At 46.2% G+C, this 23,639-nt stretch overlaps 1 protein-coding gene across 3 annotated transcripts in view; it reads left to right on the top strand.

The window, feature by feature from the left end:
• Positions 1–23,639, top strand: part of LOC124555076 (SH3 and cysteine-rich domain-containing protein) — a 981,469-nt gene that overhangs the window by 748,804 nt on the left and 209,026 nt on the right. For all 3 annotated transcript variants that reach the window (XM_047128864.1, XM_047128865.1, XM_047128866.1), the window contains one exon: positions 19,914–20,099. In XM_047128864.1, coding sequence (XP_046984820.1) covers positions 19,914–20,099 — 186 coding nt within the window. The remainder of the gene's footprint in view (positions 1–19,913; positions 20,100–23,639) is intronic.

Consider the following 23,639-nt stretch of genomic DNA (forward strand, 5'->3'; position numbering starts at 1 on the left):
ACATTAATATTTTGGTGTCTAAAGTAGATGTTTACTAGTATAGCGAGTTTTGGGTAAGGGAGGTTTAAGGAGGGGGAGAGAGGGAAGTAATGAGGTGAAGTGCACTCATGTACAGAGGAAGGCATTACTGTTGCTTAAGTAGATACGTCATTAACTGTTTTTTGAAGCCGGTCATGTTTTTAAGTTCTCTAACATAACGAGGGAGGTTATTCCAGAGTCGGGTTCCCGCTACTGTAAAGGACTTGGAGAAGGTGACTGAGCGATGCAGTGGAACGCAGAGGATTTTATTATGATGGGAACGTATGTTTCTGTCATGTTGTTCCGACATGAGTGTTAGGGACGAGGAGAGATATGAGGGACAGTGTACATTTATAAGGCAGTAGATGAGACAGAGTGTATGGAAATCTCTGCGTTTGTCTGCACGCAGCCAGGACAATTTTGCATATGCTGGTGAAATGTGATCAAAAAGTCGAACGTCACAGATATATCGGACGCAGGCATTCGTGACCAGTTCTAGACGTCGGGAATTTTCCTGAGAGAGGCCTTGTAGGATAATATCGCTGTAGTCAATGATTGGGAGTATAAGCGTTTGTACTAATTTCTTTTTCAGATCGAAAGGGAAGAGTTTTTTATATTTTTGTAGGACATGAAGGGATGCTGATGCTTTTTTGCACACTGCAGTTACGTGCTCTGTCCAATTTAGATTTTCATCTATTATTACTCCCAAACTCTTTGCTGAGGGCGAGAAGTTAATAATTGTTCCATTTAGGATAAGAGGTGGTACGGATTCCCGATGTTTTGGGCTAATGAGCTTAGAGTGACCAACAAGTACCGCTTGGGTTTTAGATGGGTTTAGTTTTAGACCTATGTCCTGTGCCCATTTTGACAGTGCGTCGAGGTCAGTATTGAAATTTTCAATAGCTTTCTTGAGATTGCTTGGTTTCGCACTTAGATACAACTGAAGGTCATCAGCATACATATGGTATTTGCAATAGGTCAGGACCGATGACACATCATTGACATAAAGAGAGAAGAGTAGAGGACCTAATACTGAGCCTTGGGGAACGCCTGACACTACCTGCCACCATTGTGATTTTATATCCCCAGACAGGACGCGTTGCTGACGAGACGTCATGTATGAGCGAAACCATTGCACTGCGCTTGGTGAGAAATTTAGACCGCTAAGTTTGGCTAGTAAGATGTCGAAGTCGACAGTATCAAATGCTTTGCTGAAATCTAAGAAGCAAATGATAGTCGCTTCTTGTCTGTCCATGGCAAGTTTCAGGTCATCTGTCACCTTTATCAGAGCGGATGTTGTGCTTCGATGTTTACGGAAACCTGATTGGTATTCGTCTAATAGGTTGTTAGTAGTTAGGTAGTTGGTGAGCTGGTCATGAACTATATATTCTAAGGCCTTTGATAGTGCAGGAAGAAGGCAGATGGGGCGGTAGTCAGAGGCTGCTGTGGCGATGTCCTTTTTAGGCAGTGGCTTAATTTGTCCCAGTTTCCAGGCCTCAGGGAAAACACTTGTGATTAATGAATCGTTGAAAATGTCTGTTATAGAGGGCAGTAGTTGGTCAATAATAAGTTTTACCATCTGGATAGTGATACCATCATGTCCAGTAGATGCTGATCTAATCCGCATTATGGCTTTCTTGACAGTACTGCAAGTGACGTGCTGTAAATAGAATTTTTCTTTGCTACAGTCGTTCATCCCAATGAAGTAATCAATGATTCTCTGTTTTTTTTGCGGATCAATTTTGGTTGCAGGTAATGTGAAGAATCGGTTTATTTCTTCAGCTGGGACCATGGGATTTTCTGCAACTTTTATTTTGTCTGAACCGAGACTACGGAGATTTTTCCACAGGATAGCTGGTCTACATCTATTGTCAGCTAATGTACGGGCATGGCTGAGCTTAGCGTTTCTCACCGCTTGACTGACTTTGTTTCGTTTCTGCTTGTATACAGCGTGATTTTCAGGTGTAGGGTGTATCTTGTATGCTCGATGTGCAGCATCTCTGCGATTCATGAGCTGTTTTAGTTCATCAGTCAGCCAAGGTGCAGGTTGCCTTTTTGCTTTTCTGGTCTTTATTGGAGCATATTTGTCATATAGTTGAGTAATTTTGTTAGTGAAATCGTGGAGTTTGTCGTTTATGTCCATGAGGGGAGTAGAGGTCATCCCCCAAACTATTTCTTGTGCCTCAGTTTCGAGTTCAGGCAAATTTATGCGTTTGAGGTCTCGGTATGTAGACAGTTTTTGTTTCTTTCTAGGGCATTCTAGTGAATACGTCATGGAAATGATGTCATGGGCAGACATGCCAGGCGCAGATATTTGAGAGGTGCGGATTATTCTGTTCGGGGATTTCGTTGCGAATATATCTATGAAAGTGTGACTGGTAGTCGTGTGATGAGTAGGTGCCAGCTGAAGTAGCGTCATATTTGAGGAAGAAAGCATCCTCTTAAATTTCCCAGTGGAAGGACTATTGCACAGAAAATTAATGTTGGTGTCACCAGCTATAATTACATGTTCATATGACGATTCGAGACTAGAGAGGGCAGTTTCGAAGCAGGCGAACCCACCTACTTTAGGAGGTTTGTAAAGGACACATATTAAGCACTTTCTGTTAAGTGATTTGATCTCTATGAACATATATTCCACTTGTTTATCTACATTGTTGTCGGATGTGTGTAGTACTGTAGGTGACAAATCAGAGCGTATGTACGCCCCTACTCCGCCCCCTCGTCTGTTGCATCTGTCGTGCCAGAGAAAGGTATAGCCATCTAGGTTTACGGAAGTTGTAGGAATACTTGGTTTGAGCCAAGTCTCTGACAAAAGTATTACGTGTACATCAGCAGTTTGAAATATATATTTGAACTCGTCGACGTGAGCTGGCAGAGACTGGACATTTGCATGTACAATATGCAGCTTGGTGCGTTCGGGTGTTGATTGCCCGAGGAGGCTGCCGACCGATGTTTGCGGGTCGTGGTTGGCGGTGACAAGAGGGTCTGGCATGAGGAATGCGGAAGGCGTGTGAAGGAGGGGGGGGTGAGGGAGTGTCCTCCCAGTTCTGTGCAATGAAAGCGGCCGGGAGGGGGAGGGGGTAGGTCCCCGGGGAGGCAACGGGATCTGCGGCCAAGGTCAGCGAGGTCTGCAACGGTTATGGAAGTAGCCGTGGGCTGGCAGGGGAAGGAATTTCGCTAAATACAACGGGAGTAATCTGCACGTTATGACAGAGGGTGATATTAATTGCACTTATGAGGATAACAACTAAAGTATGATGGTGGGTTGCTAATTAAGGATGGAAGTGAGACTACCTTATGCAATAATTAACAAAATTACATGAGAAAAACAATTAAAAATGAAAATAGTTATGTGGAGAAACGAAAAGTTGATAATACAAATAATAACAAATATTACACGAGAAAAAATAATTATAGATAAAAAAATAGCTATTTAGAGAAACGAACAATTTGATAATACATTAGTTACGATATGGTTGACAGTGTAAACAATATAAACATACAGGTTAGTGGCAGCAAGATTAGACATGATTTAGCTTCTAAAGCACAGGCCTTCGAGTTCATTAACACTGCAAATTGTTTTCTTTCCGTTTTTTGCGGCCAGATGTGGTTGTTCTGGGTACTGATTTCTCAGAATCTATACAACCAAATTGCGTGAAAATGTAATCACACGTCAGTTCCAGTATAATATATTTGTCCAATGAATACCTGTTTATGATCTGCATTTCTTCTTGGTGTAGCAATTTTAATGGCCAGTAGTGTATTAGCCTTTCCACCCATTTCTGTAAAATTTTAGCAAAATCATTTTGGGTATTAGAACGCGCCTTTATAAAACACTAAAAGAACTAAAATGGCGAATAACTGCTGGATTCTGGTGATGGTCTTCCCCTTTGCACTGTCTTATTTCGGATGTCAAATTCTAGGATATCATTGGACAATTAGAAGTAAAGATTGCTGTGGAGGGGTGGTTGTACGATAGGCTATTGCCTGTGCTACTGTGGCAGGTATTTGGTAGGTATCTGCAATCTGTACAGCAGGGGAGTGTTTTCCTGCATTGAGACGTTGGTGCCGCACGGCAGATCCCTTGTGGCGCCCCAAACTAGAAACGTGCTGTGCACGTAACTCAGCCAACAACGTGGGCGCAGCGGCGTGGAACTTGCGCTGTCTGTTCGAATTCTTCAACAAATATGTCAGCTTCTAATGGTGAAAGAGGGGAGTCCATTACCCCTTCGTCTGTCCGCTAGTAAAATTTTTCGCGTCAACTAAAATACTTTATCAATAAGCACAAATCCGGCGGTATTTACTCATGTAGAATGTTAATTGTTTCAGTTATAGGCACGTGGGTAAACAGAGATTTTGTGTTAAAACTATTAGATCCGTAACCAATATTTACTGTTCCTGTATGAGGTGTGTGAAATATGTGGAATGCTTAACATAAGACTCCAAGTGGCCAACCAGGCGACATAACTTGTGGGCCAGATAATATGTGGGAGGGTTGATCCCATTGATGATCCATCTTACGGGTCATCTCTCCTAGTGCACTTTTACTACCGCATACATTCTTGGTGGCACTGAAAAATTTGACATGCGCCTCGTGGCTGTGTCAGCATCAATTCTATAACCCTTAATTAGGGCCTACGTCTACCTCACTACCTTCGCTGTGGGGACGCCCTTCACTTCTTTGTACATGGGATCATTCAACAACTCGCTCACTCTGGCTTAATAGATGTATTCTGCATATTACTTTGGCGTTTTCTTTGTTACCTATATAATTACAATGTATTTGTTGTTCCTGAGTTCACTTCTGGCGTCACAAAAGAACTGTTCTGCGACATCGGCGTCTCACTCCTTCTCCATACAAGTTACCGATTCGCTATTTCCTACTAATCACTTGACAGAGTAGCACAAGCAATACCGTATAGCCACCTCTCCATAGCAATCTTTACTTCGATTTGTCCAATGAAATTTCAGAATATGACGTCTGTAGCCACCTGCCAACCGAAATAAGATAGCATATATGGGAATCCAGCAGTCAGTCGTCATGAAGAGGCTCGCTGCAAATTCGGTCGAAACGTCATGATTTTAGTTGCTTTAGTGATGGTAATGATGCCGTGTGACGAGGGCCTCCCGTCGGGTAGACCGTTCGCCTGGTGCAAGTCTTTCGATTTGACGCCACTTCGGTGACTTGCGCATCGATGGGGATGAAATGATGATGATTAGGACAACACAACACCCAGTCCCCGAGCGGAGAATATCTCCGACCCAGCCGGGAATCGAACCCGAGCCCTTAGTATTGACATTTCGTGGCGCTGACCACTCCGTTACCGGGGGCGGGCAGTTGCTTTAGTGTTTTACACTATCAAGTCACATTCGTGTGACCACCTGTCGAAAGCCTTTTGCCGTGCACACCATTGCGAGACGTGCAGGAAGAGAGTATGTGTGTCTGGAAGGTACCGACAGGGATGTGGAGCCATGCCGAGTCCAGTGCCGTCGCCAGCTGCACTAATATTCTCGGTTTAGGATCCCTGGCGCGCACAGTCCAACCGACGTCGTCCCACAGATTCTCGATTGGGTTTAAATCCAGGAAGTTTGGTGGCCAGAGAAGTACGGTAAATCCCTGGTGCTCTTCGAACCATGCATGAGCGTGCTTCACGTTGCATTGTTCTGCTAGTACATGCCATCGTGCCGATGAAAAACAAATTGCATATCAGGGTGGACATGGTCCCCAAGGTCAGATTCATACTTGCGTTGATCCATTGTGAGGCAGTGGAGTGTGAATACTTGGTGTAAGATTTTAGGAGACCGTAATTCGTCCTTACTTCATTGAAGAAACTACGAGGGTGAGTCAAATGAAAACCTTAAATTTGTAATAACAAAACGAAATTTCGCGCCGTTATCCTGTACGTTGGTAAGCATGCTACAAACAGCGTGCAGAATGGCCTGTAGGTGGCAGCATATTGTAGATGTACACGTACCGTCGCAGTATCAGTATAAAGATGGCCGTCCCACTTGCGACTTGCACCAGGGAAGAACAGCGTTCTGTTATTCGGTTTTTGCGTAGTGAAGGTGTGAAACGTATTAGAATTCATCGACGAATGAAGGTTCAGTACGGTGATGCATGTTTGTCACAGCAGCAAGTCTACGAATGGAGTAGGAAGTTTGCAAATGGTGTGACTTCAGTGGAAGTTGCTCCTCGTCCAGGTCAGGCACAACGAGTTGTGACTCCACAGAACATTGCAGCAGTTGAAGCCATAGTGAAGGAAAACCGCCGAGTGACACTGAATGACATTGCAGCATGTTTACAGATTAGTCATGGGTCTGCAAGATGGGTGCCACGGCAGCTGACTCTTGAAATGAGAGAACGACGTGTTGATGCTTGTGAAGAACCTCTTCGGCGCTTTGAACGAGAAGGCGATGGCTTCCTTGCAAGAGCGAGCAAGGAATGGCGCCATTCCTCATCTCCAAAACCAAAGAAGTTTAGAACGGAACCATCATGAGCAGGGAAGGTTATGCTGACTCTCTTTTGGGACGAAAAAGGCGTCATTTTGGAGAATTATATGCCTAGAGGGACCACTGTCACCAGTGCATCATACACAGATCTCCTAAAAAATCATCTGCGGCCTGTAATCAAATCAGAGTGACGTGGATTGCTGTCAGTATGTGTCCTTTTGCAACATGACAATGCAAGGCCCACACTGGCCGTACAACAGTTGCAACAACCACAGACGTGCATTTTGAGTGTCTTCCTCATCCACCATACTCACCAGACCTTGTCCCAAGTGATTTCCATATGTTTGGACCACTCAAAGACGCAATGGGAGGAAAGAAGTTCCGTTCTGATAAAGAGGTACGCCACGCGGCGCATGTGTGGTTGCGCAGACTACCAAAGGAATTTTTTCCTAAAGGAATTTATGCACTTTGTAAGCGCTGGAGGACTTGCATTGAGCGTGGGGGAGGTTATGTTGAAAAGTGATACAGCTTTGTACCACTTCTGCACAATAAATAATACTTAAAAAAATATTTAAGGTTTTCATTTGACTCACCCTCGTACATACAATAACGCTCCCTTCTCCGGCCTGGACTGTTCCAACGATTGTTGCATGGTGTCTGCTTTCACACGTTGCACGCCCTGTACGCCAACTGCTATCTATCCAATGGAGCATAAATCGTGATTCATCTGAAAAGGCCACCTGCCGCTATGCAGTGGACGTTCACTTGCGGTACTGATGTGCAAATACCTGCCTTTGTCGCCGATGAACAGCAGTCAGCTTGGGTGCATAAACCAGGCGTCTGCTTTGGAGACCCGTCAGCAACAACGTTCGCTGAACACCGTTGAGGAGAGACTGTTGGTAGCCCCTTAATTCATCTGGGCCATCAGTTGTTCCAGTTGCACGTCTGTTCGGCCGTACACATCCCCGCAGCCGTCGTTCACCCCCTATCTGTGGCCCATGGTGCACCCTAGTTGCCTCAGAACCAGTGTTGGATAGCGCCATTTTACCATGCACAGTATACTTGAACCACGGCAGCACGCGAACAGTTTATAAACTTAACCGTTTTGGAAATGCCATCATCTTTGGCCCAAAAGCCAGTGATCATACCGTACTGAACATCAAACAAATCGCTCCGTTTCCGAATTACATAAACGACTGCACTGTTTTCCTCGCTCCCCCCCCCCCTCCCCTCCCCCCGCCCCCTCCCGACCAACTTTATACAGGGTGTTACAAAAAGGTACGGCCAAACTTTCAGGAAACATTCCTCACACACAAATAAAGAAAATATGTTATGTGGTCATGTGTCCGGAAACGCTTACGTTACATGTTAGAGCTCATTTTATTACTTCTCTTCAAATCACATTAATCATGGAATGGAAATACACAGCAACAGAACGTACCAGCGTGACTTCAAACACTTTTTTACAGGAAATGTTCAAAATGTCCTCCGTTAGCGAAGATACATGCATCCACGCCCGGGTTCCCGGGTTCGATTCCCGGCGGGGTCAGGGATTTTCTCTGCCTCGTGATGGCTGGGTGTTGTGTGCTGTCCTTAGGTTAGTTAGGTTTACGTAGTTCTAAGTTCTAGGGGACTGATGACCATAGATGTTAAGTCCCATAGTGCTCAGAGCCATTTGAACCATTTTTTTTTTGCATCCACCCTCCGTCGCATGGAATCCCCGATGCGCTGATGCAGCCCTGGAGAATGGCGTATTGTATCACAGCCGTCCACAATACGAGCACGAAGAGTCCCTACATTTGGTACCGGGGTTGCGTAGACAAGAGCTTTCAAATGCCCCCATAAATGAAAGTCAAGAGGGTTAAGGTCAGGAGAGCGTGAAGGCCGTGGAATTGGTCCGCCTCTACCAAACCATCGGTCACCGCATCTGTTGTTGAGAAGCGTACGAACACTTCGGCTGAAATGTGCAGGAGCTCCATCGTGCATGAACCACATGTTGTGTCGTACTTGTGAAGGCACATGTTCTAGCAGCACAGGTAGAGTATCCCGTATGATAACGTGCTCCATTGAGCGTAGGTGGAAGAACATGGGGCTCAATCAAGACATCACCAACAATGCCTGCCCAAACGTTCACAGAAAATCTGTGTTGATGACGTGATTGCACAATTGCGTGCGGGATCTCGTCAGCCCACACATGTTGATTGTAAAAATTTACAATATGGTCACGTTGGAATGAAGCCTCATCCGTAAAGAGAACATTTGCACTGAAATGAGGATTGACACATTGTTGGATGAACCATTCGCAGAAGTGCACCCGTGGAGGCCAATCAGCTGCTGATAGTGCCTGCACACGTTCTACCGGGTACGGAAACAACTGGTCCTCCCGTAGCACTGTCCATACAGTGACGTGGTCAACGGTACCTTGTACTACAGCAACTTCTCTGACGCTGACATTAGGGTTATCGTCCACTGCACGAAGAATTGCCTCGTCCATTGCAGGTGTCCTCGTCGTTCTAGGTCTTCCCCAGTCTCGAGTCATAGGCTGGAATGTTCCGTGCTCCCTAAGACGCCGATCAATTGCTTCGGACGTCCTTCTGTCGGGACACCTTCTTTCTGGAAATCTGTCTCGATAGAAACGTACCGCGCCACGGCTATTGCCCCGTGCTAATCCATACATCAAATGAGCATCTGCCAACACCGCATTTGTAAACATTGCACTGACTGCAAAACCACGTTCGTGATGAACACTAACCTGTTGATGCTACGTACTGATGTGCTTGAGTGCTAGTACTGTAGAGCAATGAGTCGCATGTCAACACAAGCACCGAAGTCAACATTACCTTCCTTCAATTGGGCCAACTGGCGGTGAATCGAGGAAGTACAGTACATACTGACGAAACTAAAACGAACTCTAACATGGAAATTAAGCGTTTCCGGACCCATGTCCACATAACATCTTTTCTTTATTTGTGTGTGAGGAATGTTTCCTGAAAGTTTGGCCGTACCTTTTTGTAACACCCTGTATATCCACCACTGCTAGTGCCACCACCTGCTGTTTGCGAGTGGTTACTGCACCCTGACGTCGAACATAGGCGGTGGTCACTTAATGTGGCTTGGTTGTGTATAATGACGCAGCCTAATATCAAGAATAATTTTCTTCTTATTGGGACTAGCCATGAAAAGCTACGAACTTATACGTAACTTTTGCGTATCGAAAGATTCACTGTCATTCTCTGTAACAAGCTTTGATCCTCATGCCGATCTTCCTACTGCCATTTGGTTACAGTTTGCTGACGTTGTAGTTTAATTATATACTTGTACAAAAGCACCATATACCATATTCGCGAACAGGCTCAGCGAGCTTCCGACTCTATCTGCCAGTCATTCCTTCACATTTTGAAGAATAACGGTCTAACATTCGTGTCCTAGGATACACCTGAAGCTACTTCCACGTATAATGACTAATCCCCATTAATAATAATCGTCTGAGTGCTGCATCATCACCTTTCCCTTCACAAATAACGTGTAGCGGATCGGGTTATGTGACACAAGATATCGAGCGTCAGTGACAGAGGGGACCAAAGGTCACTGTTTTGTCAGGGATGGCGGAAGGGAAAACGACACTTCGTGGGTGGTGGAATTGGCTCTTTCCTTGGCTCAGTGGGTGAGGTGTGAGTGAAACATTGGTGGTTCCACTAACAGCCATTTATTGAGACATAGACCCTTTAAACAAACAGTGTTTTAACCCGCTCTTTGCCTCGCGGTAGCGGAGCGGCGGAGTCGTGGCGTGCAGATTCCAGTTACCGCTGATGCGGCGACGGCTCGTGTTGCAGCCGCGCGCTGACGGCTTATCCTTCCATTCAGTTCAGTGCCCGTGACTCACTGCGACGCCGGCGCCGTCTTCTCATTGTGAATTCGCTCGTTGCGTTATTAACAAGCGGTTACGGCGTGGCGAGAAGTGCTTCGTCCTGGAATCGAATCAGCGACCCTCAGTTTTGGCGTCTTCTGGCGGAGTTCATCAACGTCTAGGTTCACAGGTGACCCATTTGGTGAGACCGCAGTCTCTTCGTCCTTACCAGCCACCTGGATTAGTACCACACGAACTTCTTCCTGGCAACATCTGGGATGGCATCTTGTGCCTTGATCTATTGGCCCGGTACCAACATCTTCTTCTGTCGAGCAGCGTAGTGGCTAAGTCGTTGTAGCGAAGTATGACGTCCGCTGACTGACCATCGGTCCGTCCGTCCAGGCAACGTTTATTCGCGTGTTCTTTTTTCCCTCACTCATGCCCGTTTGTCGGACGTATTTATTCGGTGGTTTCGCCAATGTTTCTAGGGCGGCGACTGACTATTCGGTCGTTGATTTATGCTTCTCACGTTGGGCAGTAACGTGACCAATGTCGACACACGTGCCGGCTTTCCATTGTTTTACCTCCACGCTGGCGTGGTCGTGCATTGCCCAGCCGTCCTCCTCCGCGTCGTCAGTTACGTCACGCACGTGAGTTGGGTACGCTGACAGTTTCTGGGGTATTGACCACTGATGTGCGAACAGCGCTGCTCGTTGATCTCCTTGGAAGCATTGCCCACCTGCTTGGTCGTTGATTTGTCTAAGTGCTGACTGCTGCCGCAGAAACTCTGTTGGTCATCGGCCTTCTCACGTTGGCAGAAACGTGACCAATGTCGATGCACGTGCCGGCTGTCCTTGTACGACTGCTGCCGCTTCCGAATATTGTGGCATAATGTGTCAAAGTCTCTAAAATGTTCACTTAACCTATAATAAGTCTGTACGTATTTTTCTGCTTTGAACAGCCATAAATAACACGTAATTATTATACACCCTACAAACGTAATGTCACCATCAACAATGCTAACTGATGTAACGGTATCAGCAATGTTACGCACTTTCGACCTCCTTGGAGAGCGGGGAAGCAGATGTAGGCTTATCAGGGTGGCCATTCCCACCTCCTCGCCTGAGTGAGTGGCTTCGGTAGTAAGGAACAGGAGCAAATCTAGCAATGCTCATGTTGCAACCAGGTTCATTTACTGATCTCTTAAATGTAAAGAATTCTCCATGCCCATGTCCAATGAACAGGGTGTGTCTCAAGCTCACGGTACTTGGCGGCAGTACGTTTTCATAATCCCGGTCACTGCTTTAAAAGATACAGCATATCTCGGCAGCGGAGCGATCTCGTTTGGCAGGCAGGTCGGTGGCTGGTGGCGCCGAGTCAGTGCTGGTGACGTAGCCTTCCTTCACGACTGCACGGCGAGTAGGTTGTACCAACAGCCTGCCCAGCAGCGTCTTGTGGCGGAAGCAGTGTTATCTGTGAAGAGTACTACGAACGCTAATGTCTGGTTGGCGAAATCTGGCGACGACATTTGCCCAGCGGTTTGCTGGCTAGTAAGTTTACAATTCGACCCCAGGCCCATCGGCTCCAGGAACAAAACCATATGGCAAGCGGCCTTACTGAACGATCCTGCTTGACGTTGATAGCTATAGCAGTGGATGATGAAGAGCCACAATACTTCTCCGGGCTACACGGCGGTAGCCCAGTCTGTAGTGGTCGTTGAACTGATGCCCTCTGCTGCTGGGCGTGTGTTGCTTACACACACCCTGATCCGGTATGTTTGCATGTAGACGCCTCAGGTGGCATATAATCACTATGTCGTAATACTGAAGTGGCGTCCTGGATTTTGGTAACACCAACAGTTGCTGAATGAGTGCTGGAACCAACGTACTGGGGTTGGACGAAGTAATGTAATGCTGAAATAGCTGCTTACTGCAATCCGCGGCAGTTATGAAGACACATGCAGTGACCTGGAAGAGCTCTTTAATGGTCACTACACCGAGAACAGAGTAACCCCATTAACCCTGTACTACGCTCACCGTACAAAATTTAAAACTGCACACTGGTCTCGTTGGAACGCTACAGATGGTGTTGAAATGGCACCAGGCGCTCATGTAGCCACCCGCTGCTGTAGATGTCATGCAGTGAAGTGGCATATGCGAGTCAGATCCATGAAAGCAGCGCAGGAAGGTGAGTCGACACTGACATACGACAAAATGCTAGAAAAGAACTATCTTGCATGAACGTGCCCAGTGACCAGACCACGAACGAAACTGCCGGATTGTTTGGTGTATCAACGCACACTGTCCAGCGTACCACAAGTAGATAGTGTACCGCGCGCGGACGTATAAAACTGCATGACTACAGTGGCAGTAAAAATATCCTAACCGACAGAGAGTGGAGACGAGTCTCACGTCTTGTCAATGAGAAACGGTTTCAAACCCTACAGGAGTTGTCGTTTACAGTGAAAACGGATCCAGATCCAAACACTAATAAGGGAACTGAATGTAATAGACATACGGAGTTGGGTACCTAGCAAAAGGCCTTTCTCACAACGGCACGTAAATCTGCACGTCTTCAGTGGGCCAGAAACACAGCAACTGGACAGTAGCTGACTGGGGGAGCATAGTGTGGTCCGACAAGTCGCGAGTTTTCCTTTTTTGAAGTGATGCAAGGTGTCGAGTAAATCGACTGCGCAATCAATCGTTTAATACCAATGTGTGGAAGGTGTAGTTCAGGTCAGAGGTGGTTCTGTGATGTTTTGGGAGATGGTTTTCGTTTCTTGACTTGGATCCATCGTTGAGGTTACCGTGAATATGAACAATTATGTTTATTTCAGGATTCTCCCTGAACAGTTGTTACCCTTTCTCCTAAACCTTCTTGTTGAGTATGTTCTGGACACTCCGGTTGTCCAAGAAGAGAACAACCGCGTTGACGGGGTTGTTCGTCTATATCCCTGGTGTGACGAACACCCGGGCAGTCCATCACATCTCGACTGGAGATGCACAATCGCACCCGATCTAAATGGTTCAAATGGCTCTGAGTACTATGGGACTTAAGTTCTGAGGTCATCAGTCCCCTAGAACTTAGAAATACTTGAACCAACTAACCAAAGGACATCACATACATCCATGCCCGAAGCAGGATTCGAACCTGCGACTGTAGCGGTCGCGCGGTTCCAGACTGCAGCGCCTAGAACTGCTCGGCCACTCCGACCAGCGCACCCGATCTAATCTCATACAAAATATCTAGGACTGTATGGAGCAAGAGGTGTAACGCAGCAGTCAAAATCCACGTAATTCGGTAGCTCGAAGGCATAGAATCATGAATGAGCGGCTTAAGCTGGCTAGGGCGTACCTGAGGATACTTGTGGACTTTCGCCTTCCTCAACTAATCCCTTTGTGAAGGTTGGAGGCGGTGTTACACGGGAACGGCGTAATGCCTTCCTGAAGGTGGCTAATTTCTTGCACGGTGTGTTTATACACTAACATTGTACCACATTACAGATTAATAACCAAGACACAATCATACGGAGAATCTCCATAGATATGCGACTGCATAGACGAACGTTTTAACGTTATATACAGGACGACGTTGTAACTCATCCCAAAGGTGTTTTACTTAGTTAAGTTCGCAACAGGGAAGTCTGTATCAGGAATGTTATTGTCCTCAAACCATTGCTTCGTAGATACTGCTTTATGACAGGTTGCATTGTCATGCAGATATAAACAATCATTGTCTCCGAACTGTTCCTCTACAGTACGCAGTACACAGCGCTGTAAAATGTGTTCATATCTGTACACATTTCGCGACTGCTCCAGCGCAAGAAGGGGACCACACACTAACCACGGGAAAAGACCAATAACGTAACACCACCTAGTCCTTGCTTCGCTGTTGGCTCTACATATGATGGCAGGTAACGTTCTCCAGGCATTCGCCAAACCTAAACCTTTCCATCTGATTACCACAGGGTAAAGCGCGATTCATCACGCTATATCACTCGTTTACAGTCATGAGTTCTCGAGTGGCGTCGCTCTTTACTCCGCCAAAAGCGTCGCTTAGGACTAAGTACAGAAATGCGTGGTTCGTGAGGAGCTGTTCGATCATTGTACTCCATTCTTTTCAGCTCCCTACGAACAGCCATTGCACTTGCTGGACTGCCAGCAGAATTTTGGAACTCGCGAATGATTCCTCTCGCAGGTTTCTTGCGATTTTTCTTACAATTACTTCCCGCAATGATCGACGGTTCCTGTCCGTAGGTTCATGAGGTGTGTGCGGTCTTGCTTTAGCTGGAGTTGGTCCTTCGCATTTCCACTTCACCAGCAGCCTATTTGGAAGCTTTAGAAAGATTGAAACGTCTCTCATGGACTTGTTACTCAGGTGACTTCCAATGACTAGTCGCTTTCGAAGTCAATGAGCTTTACTGACGGATCCATTCTGCTGTCAGTGCTCCTCTACTGAGGACGCAATATTCCCTGTCACATTTTATACTGGTGGGTCAGCTTCTCGTGGCATCTATTGGTCCTTTCCGCATTACATAATGGTATCTGGGCGCTTTTGATCATACAGTGCATCTTGCCTAAGGGACAGGAGAACAAAATATGATATATTTGGGCGCATGCCAAGCTATGTTGGCCCGCAAAATAAAATACTAGGCGCGATAGATTAAAATCAAGGCATTCCCCTCGGATGCCGCAAGTCTCCAGAGAACAGGGTCAAGCCATCCGAGCAAATTACGGAGTACGGCATGCTGATCCAGCGAGAATTGCTGCTTTGGCACTGAGGCGATTACTTCACACTGGCACCAAGCCAATCGGCCAGAGGCGCAGAAGTACTGACGCAGCAGGAAGTCGGTGGTCCGCGGTGCGGATGACCTGATTACCTCATGCTCAGGCCGAGGTTCTGTTTCGACTTGAGTGAAACAAACAAATGCTGTAGCAAAGTGAGCGTGGGCTATACCCTATAAATATTTCACATTTTCAGCAAGAGGTATCTCAGTGTGGTGGCTTCCAGGTACGAGAGGGACCTATGGCAGTCGGTACTCGTCGTGTCCGGTGTTCTTTTGAGTTCCGTGGTTCTCCTCCTGCGGACATAGATGCTGCTAGCCGCGACGCTGTACTCGTGCAGAATCCAACGACGGAGACTTGGCACTTCGCAACCGGAGTGCCTCTTGGTGACCTCTAGTTGGTGACTGGGGGCGTGCAACTGCTCTTCCACTCTCACTTGTGCGAGAAAACTACTTGCTGCCTGCGGTGTTGACGTGGGTAGAATTCGCCGCTGAGGGCTGCTCCTTCTGCACCCAATCTATAAGGGTCAGTCAAATGAAAACCGAATACTCGTCATAATAGGACCACGGAATGGTTCCATTCAAAAGTAACAAAGGAATTTATCTCACTGGGAGACGAGGCGACCAATTCCTGTTTCGTAGAACACGGTCGACCACTGAAAGATCCATACCGCACCCGCTCTTGCACTTCCTCGTCCGACTGAAACGTAGGTCCACGCATGCATTCTTCAGATCGGCAAAGAGGTAAAAATCACATGGTGATAGATCCAGGTTGTACGGAGGATTTTGCAATGTTTGGCAACCAAATCGCTGAAGCGTAGCATTTGTCCGATTGTGTGGGGGCGGGCGTTATCGTGTAGCAGGATGATTCCATCCGTCGGCATTCCTGGGTGTTTCGCCTTTTGGCGAGTCGGCGTTTCTGCAAAGAGTGTTCATAGCACTGCGCACTGTTTGTGGTTCCACGTTGGAGGAGCTCGACGAGCAGAGGGCCCTTGCAGTCCAAGGAGGAGGTCAGCAAAGACCTTACGGGAACTTGTGTGAACAGCTTCTTTTTTTGTGGAGATGTGGGACGTTTCCAGTGTTGGCTTTGTCTTCTGCCCTCGGGTTGTTGGTCTGTTGTCGAACAAACTCATCCTATTGCACGATGACGCCCCCACATTGCCACGGATGAAGGCTACGATTCAACGATTTATTTGGGAGACACTGAAAATCTTCCGTACAGCCCGAATCTTTCCCCGCTTCCCGAGCACGGGGTCCCGGGTTCGACTCCCGGCGGGGTCAGGGGTTTTCACCTGCCTCGAGATGACTGGGTGTTTGTGTTGTCCTCATCATTTCATCATCATCATGAAAGTGGCGAGATTGGGCTGAGCAAAGGTTCTGAATTTGTACGGACTCTGATAACCGCGCAGTAGAGCGCCCCACAAACCAAACATCATCATACCCGAATCTTTCCCCGTATGATTTTCATATCTTTAGCGACCTGAAGAAAGACACGCGTGGACGTCGGTTTCAGTCGGACGAGGAAGTGCAAGAGTGGGTCCGGTTGTGGCTCCATCAGCGACCTACTGCGTTCTATGGAAAAGGAATTGATGGTCTTGTCTCTCAGTGTGATGTATGTCTTAACGTGTGTGGTGATTACTTTTGAATGGAACCATTCCACGGTCCTGCCGTGGCGGGTGTTCGGTTTTCATTCGACTGCCCCTCGTAAATCGTCGTCATGCTCGTCCTAACTACCTACTCCCAAGACTGCTGGTGGCCACTGGGCCGTGTGTGTGGCGCGCGTGTCGGCGGCCTTGCAGCGTCGCCGCTGCTTCCTTCGCCTATGGCTGCAAGCCACGTGCTGGTCAGCGCTTGCCTCAGCAGTCGCCCTGCGAGCGCTGGCTGTCTAGAGCGATGCCACACTTACTGAATATATTCTGTATAATAAATATATGGATTCTCAGTACTGTTTCACTGACACCTCATAGGGCATCTGACAGGCACTTACCACACCAGCGCTCAACCACGCCCTTGGGTGGTAGTTCTTGGACATCCGGGGCTCGACGTGCCCAACACCACCATCATAATGGCCGACCAACTCGAAATTTGAATTGCGGAGTATATAGGGTTTATAAATAGCAAACCGACAAAACTAGTACGTTTTGTGTGATGGTGAAATGGTCACTTCTACGGAGAGAACGTCTGTCCGCCAGTGCAAAGTTCCGGCCCCGTGTTGTGGCGAAGTTTGAAAATGGTGGAGTTAAACTTTCTTCGAACTGTGCTTGGTATTCTAACCAGCTATGCGACCCGTTAGCCATCAGTACGAGATGGATGCACGGACCGAGCATGCAGAAGGGAAAACTGATCATTTTTCACGAGAAGACTTTCCATAACCGGAAGTTAATGATTTGGGTGCTGTGAGGAGTCAGTATTAGAGTAAGGTTCGAAACATAGTGATTAGCATAGCATGCGTCCCAGGTCTTTCTAGTATGTCTGTGGAGTAGTGTGGACAATGTTCTTCATACCATTAGACGGAAAATAGTAAAGAGATGTAACATATAAAATAGGTCGCCATCTACCAAACTACTGATCTGAGCATGTGGTGTTCACGCTCTCGGCTCTGTCACGGTTTTATTTCTCCAGTTGTGTTAGTTCTGTGTTAACAGTATACACAGGACTATAGATACGATTACTGTTGAAGAGTTGGCTCAAAAATGGCTCTGAGCACCATGGGACTCAACATCTGTGGTCATCAGTCCCCTTGAACTTAGAACTACTTAAATCTAAATAACCTAAGGACATCACACACATCCATGCCCGAGGTAGGATTCGAACCTGTGACAGTAGCGGTCGCGCGGTTCCAAACTGTAGCGCCTAGAACCGCTTGGCCACAGCGGCCGGCGTTGGAGAGTTAGCCGATATTCATGTCCTGTATCGACTCAATGATTCCAGTACGAGAGCACAACACCGACGGAATGTTGTGCTGTTCCCGCAGAGGCAGCAATCACGTGACAGTGCTTTTCCATCTCTACATAGGCGCCTATGAGAAAATAGATCCTTCCGTGTTAGAATGGTTGCATATGCAAGTCTTTATACTGTTGTGAATGCATTTTCACAGAAATAAGGATAACTGGGGCAACAAACGAAATAAATCACTATTACATTATTAAGATATGGCGGATCTTTTACACCGAAATACTCAGAAAATATCCCAGAAGAGCCTCCGAAATGTTGTCATTAGAGTTCCAGTTCATCCTGTATATACACTACTGGCCATTAAAATTGCTACACCACGAAGATGACGTGCTACAGATGCGAAATTTAACTGACAGGAAGAAGATGCTGTGATATGCAAATTATTAGCTTTTCAGAGCATTCACACAAGGTTGGCGCTGGTGGCGACACCTACAACGTGTTGACATGAGGAAAGTTTCCAACCAATTTCTCATACACAAACAGCAGTTGACCGGCGTTGCCTGGTGAAACGTTGTTGCGATGCCTCGTGTAAGGAGGAGAAATGCGTACCATCATGTTTCCGACTTTGATAAAGGTCGGATTGTAGCCTATCGCAATTTCAGTTTATCGTATCGCGACATTGCTGCCCGCGTTAGTCGAGATCCAATTACTGTTAGCAAAATATGGAATCGGTGGGTTCAGGAGGGTAATACGGAACGCCGTGCTGGATCCCAACGGCCTCGTATCACTAGCAGTCGAGATGACAGGTATCTTATCCGCATGGCTGTAACGGATCGTGCAGCCACGTCTCGATCCCTGAGTCAACAGATGGTGTCGTTTGCAAGACAACAACCATCTGCACGAACAGTTCGACGACGTTTCCAGCAGCATGGACTATAAGCTCGGAGACTATGGCTGCGGTTACCCTTGACGCTGCATCACAGACGGGAGCGCCTGCGATGGTGTACTCAACGACGAACCTGGGGGCACGAATGGCAAAATGACATTTTTTCGGATGAATCCTGGTTCTGTTTACAGCATCATGATGGTCGCATCCGTGTTTGGCGACATCGCGGTGAACGCACATTGGAAGCGTGTACTCGTCATCGCCATACTGGCGTATCACTCGGCGTGATGGTATCGGGTGCCATCGGTCACCTCTTGTTCGCATTGACGGCACTTTGAACAGTGGACATTACATTTCAGGTGTGTTACGACCAGTGGCTCTACCCTTCATTCGATCCCTGCGAAACCCTACATTTCAGCAGGATAATGCACGACCGCATATTGCAGGTCCTGTACGGGTCTTTCTGGATACAGAAAATGTTCGACTGCTGCCCTGGCCAGCACATTCTCCAGATCTCTCACTAATTGAAAACGTCTGGTCAATGGTGGCCGGGCAACTGGCTCGTCACAATACGCCAGTCACTACTCTTGATGAACTGTGGTATCGTGTTGAAGCTGCATGGGCAGCTGTACCTGTACACGCGATCCAAGCTCTGTTTGACTCAATGCCCAGTCGCATCAAGGCCGTTATTACGGCCAGAGGTGGTTGTTCTGGGTACTGATTTCTCAGGATCTATGCACCCAAATTGCGAGAAAATGTAATCAAATGTCAGTTCTAGTGTAATATATTTGTCCAATGAATACCCGTTTATCATCTGCATTTCTTCTTGGTGTAGCAATTTTAATGGCCAGTAGTGTAGATGTAGATGAAGAACATGCTTACTTTATCTTGTTTAAATTGTTCATTTATATCCATTTTTCAAATTTTAGCATTATGGTTCTGTTTCCTTAGAAATTCATCTTGCATCCCTGCGAGCCCACTGGGCGTAGTTGGAACAACGATGAAGGTAGTATGTGGTTTGGTGTTCGCAGGCCACACGCGACAGGGCCTCAAGTGCAAAGTGTGCAAGGTGAACGTGCACGCCGACTGCCAGGAGCGTCTGGGCCGCTGCCAGCCCAAGTCGCGGCTGCTGCGCCGCCAGAAGTCCACGTCGGAGATCGAGACGCGCCACGCCGACCTGGTGGCCGGCAGCCCGCTGCCCCTGCCACACGACCAGAGTGAGTACCCGCGTTGCGCCACTCGCACCGTGAGTAACGCCTAACACCCTCCAGCACGAGCTCTGATTATCTTAATTGTTTTGTATCATGATTCCCATTATGCCATGACTAGGAGCGGAACATTAAGTTCTCCATCCGTCTAGTGCGCCAGTCTTTTTTGGAGGTGCCTGTATTCCAATGGAAAACACTTTGGCCCCAAGCGTACCCATAGGGAACCAATTCTTGACGTGTCCATCGGCACCAAACTTCTGACTAGAGCTCAGAGGAGCGTAGAGGACGCTCTGTGAGAGTGGTCGCGACTTGCAGTTCTTCAGATACTTCGAGATAATATAATAAAATTACGGTCAAAGTTTATCAGATCCGCAAAGACCCCCACGCGCACAAAAACTTGCGGTCCCACACACTGTGTTCGCATAGTCTCAAAATCCTCTTAATTACCGATCACCTCAACACTAATGGCGTCCCTGTTTACCACAGTAGATCCAGTCTCGAACCCTTCTGAAGGCAACGCCAAGGACGCTGTTCCATGAATTGTCTAACCTACGACGATTACTCCATCCATTCCACTAGCACCCTAAGGTGCAGTTTGATAACTTTCTGAAACAATTTCCAAGTCTACAGTCGTATTCCCTCCCTCAAATCCATCACATCCCACCCACTGCTCTAACTGTAAGCTGAAGCCTCCTTTCATCAAACTTAAATCAATGTTCCCCATCAATATATATTCCCTATTCTACCCAGACAACTCCCTGTGTCTCGTCCCTTCCACTGAAGATATAATCCATGTTGTACCAACAATTCTCCAAAAATCGACGCTTTCGAGCGATCTCACATCCTTCAACAAACTACTCTGACCGCCCACTTTGTACTTCACCATAATGCAAACAACACGTTTACCACAACCGTTCATTCATTTGCTCTCGTCTAGATATTCTTGCTCGATCCCATTTCCATCCAACTCTCCACATTATCTCCAACTGTACTGCATCCACTCTCCACCGTAAGCACAAATATACCATGTTCCATTACATCCATTGCCGCATTGCTTATTTGTCCATTTCCTTCTTCCACTCACACTGTTCATCAGCTCCTCAGCTATATCCCATGCTTCTCATTCCACAGTTCCACTCCCTTCTATTTTTTGCGCGGTGCTAGTCGTCAGTATACAGAAAGACCACCTCCAGTAGAACGACAGCACATCTGATGTCAACATCCTCAGCAGCGTAACATCAAAGCTTCGCCACTGCAGTCATTTATCGTCACATCAAGATTGCCTGATTCACAAAATACGAATCCTTTAAACATTAATATTTTTATTTCCAATCCGATATATTCAAAATCCCTATGGGTGTTGTGTGAACGCGTTTTTGTTGTCGTACCATTACGACTGGAGAATGATAATGAGTAAGGAAAAAGTATGTTTATTTTGTAGACATGCAATGTATAGCACTTCGGAAAAAATATATACTGTCAATGGAGTTTATATGATTTGGTTATCTTCTTTTATTTTCTTGCCTAGTTTGGTTTTGTTTGTGACTGTGGCTGTGGCTGTTATAGTAAGAAAATAAAAGAAGATCTACAACATTTACAATGTACTAACTCCAAAGAAGAGTTATGGGTTTGAGGAGTGACACGGTCGTTCCTCGTGCAGCTTGCTTATCTTCTCTCAACATCTTCACATGTACACTGCCGTTTCAGTCATGAAGTACCGTACCTTTTTCTGCAGTAGACAGATGTCTAGAATAGATTCCGCTACCACCGGTAAGAAATCTGACAACTGACTCGATGCTCGCGGACCAATGAAATCGCGATCTTTGATCAACCGTCAGTGTTTACATATGAGACACTGCCCCTTGAAAGAGGACCTAACCATTGCAAGATATCTCCCACAATCTGCAGTAAAATTGTTTAGCAAAATATACATGACAGGCTATTTATTATTATTTACGGTTATTTATAGACTCTGTGTTATAGCAACGTGAAAATACCTTCGGACATTTTCTTAGAGCTGTTCCGTATAAGACACAATGATTTATGCTCTTATCCTTGTAATCTATGTTTATTTTTAAAAATGGTACAATTAGAAATGCAATACCTGTACACACTTTAACTTAAAAAAATTCATGATGTGCGCCTCGTCTTCATCCCTCAAATAAACAGTTGAGGCAGCAGATTTTGATTAGTGTTGTCAGTATATACATGTATACGTGTATATTTTATGTATTACTGTCCATGATAATTAGTGCTGGACTTGGCATTTTGGTTCATGTTGCCAGTTAAGGTGCTGCTATACGTGATAGAGTTCCATGATTATGCAGATATATACTTTGTGGATGCCCAGCGATTGGATTGTGAAGGCATGTGTCTGATGATGAAGCCATAAGACCTTCAAAATCGATCGTAGTAAATGAACATCATCAAATACAGGTGTTTGGGATTAATTTCAAAACAAGAGAATAAATAGTTATCCTACGTCCTCCGCAACAGCTGACATCGTCAATATCTGTAGCAAAATGAGAGATGAAAGAAGGGACTATACTGTCCATAACTGCCATACGCACAATTACTAACGTTGTGTTGTTTATCCAAATCACAGACCCTACATTAACTGTCAGTCTCTTTAAGTGACTAATCAATGACTGTCGTGAAGTAGCAGCCACAGCATCAGCCCGAGGCAGCGAGAAAAATAATGTAAGTGGCCTGCTTGGATTTATGCATAACTTACATCGCTTACTTCAGCTTCTGATGCACTTCCAGGACTTTTTTTAACATTAGTATAGTGTCTTTGGTTCCAGGCGATCATTAAATGTATACAGTAGAATGCGTTCTACACGACATAGGAAGGAGTGAACTAATGATCAGACATGTCCACTATACCTGCCCTGTGAATCAGTGATTGGTGTGCGGGCGCAGAAATATTTTTCTTCTTTGAACAGTTTACACGTCAGCTAAAGCACGCGGCTACATATTCCGTTCTCCCGTTCACTTTTTGTTGCGTCGTATAGGAAATATTGAAGTGGCTCACTTGAAGATATGAGCAATGCACACACACGTAACTCTGACGCTGATGATATTTCATTAACGGTTGGAGATACCAAAACGAGTTTTTCGACAAGTAATGAGACACAAATGGGCGGGTATTTGCTGTGTAATTAAAACTCGTACCTTTCCGACAGAGGCAAGATTGGAACAGTGCACTTTCATCTCCGTTGTCCTGCAAGTTTCGTCTATTTGGCCTCACAAAAAATTTCTTGATCCACTTACGTTGGACGTTCACCTGATATATTTGTGCTTCCGTGCAGACATTAACATAATTATGTCACGGTTCTCGTATTTGTGAGAGCTCAGAAGCACCAGAAGAAAAAGTGCATAGTACCATTTGAAAAAGCTATAATCACATCACTATTTCGTTAAATAGTAATGTTACTAGCATTAATCATACAACAAAGTACTTGTCCGATTTCTTATTGACATTCAATATTTTATTTCGCTATCTCGAATTGATTATGGCATGTTAAGAGATATACGTTTTTTTAATGC

Source organism: Schistocerca americana, chromosome X (assembly GCF_021461395.2).
Source record: "Schistocerca americana isolate TAMUIC-IGC-003095 chromosome X, iqSchAmer2.1, whole genome shotgun sequence".
NCBI lineage: Eukaryota > Metazoa > Arthropoda > Insecta > Orthoptera > Acrididae > Schistocerca > Schistocerca americana.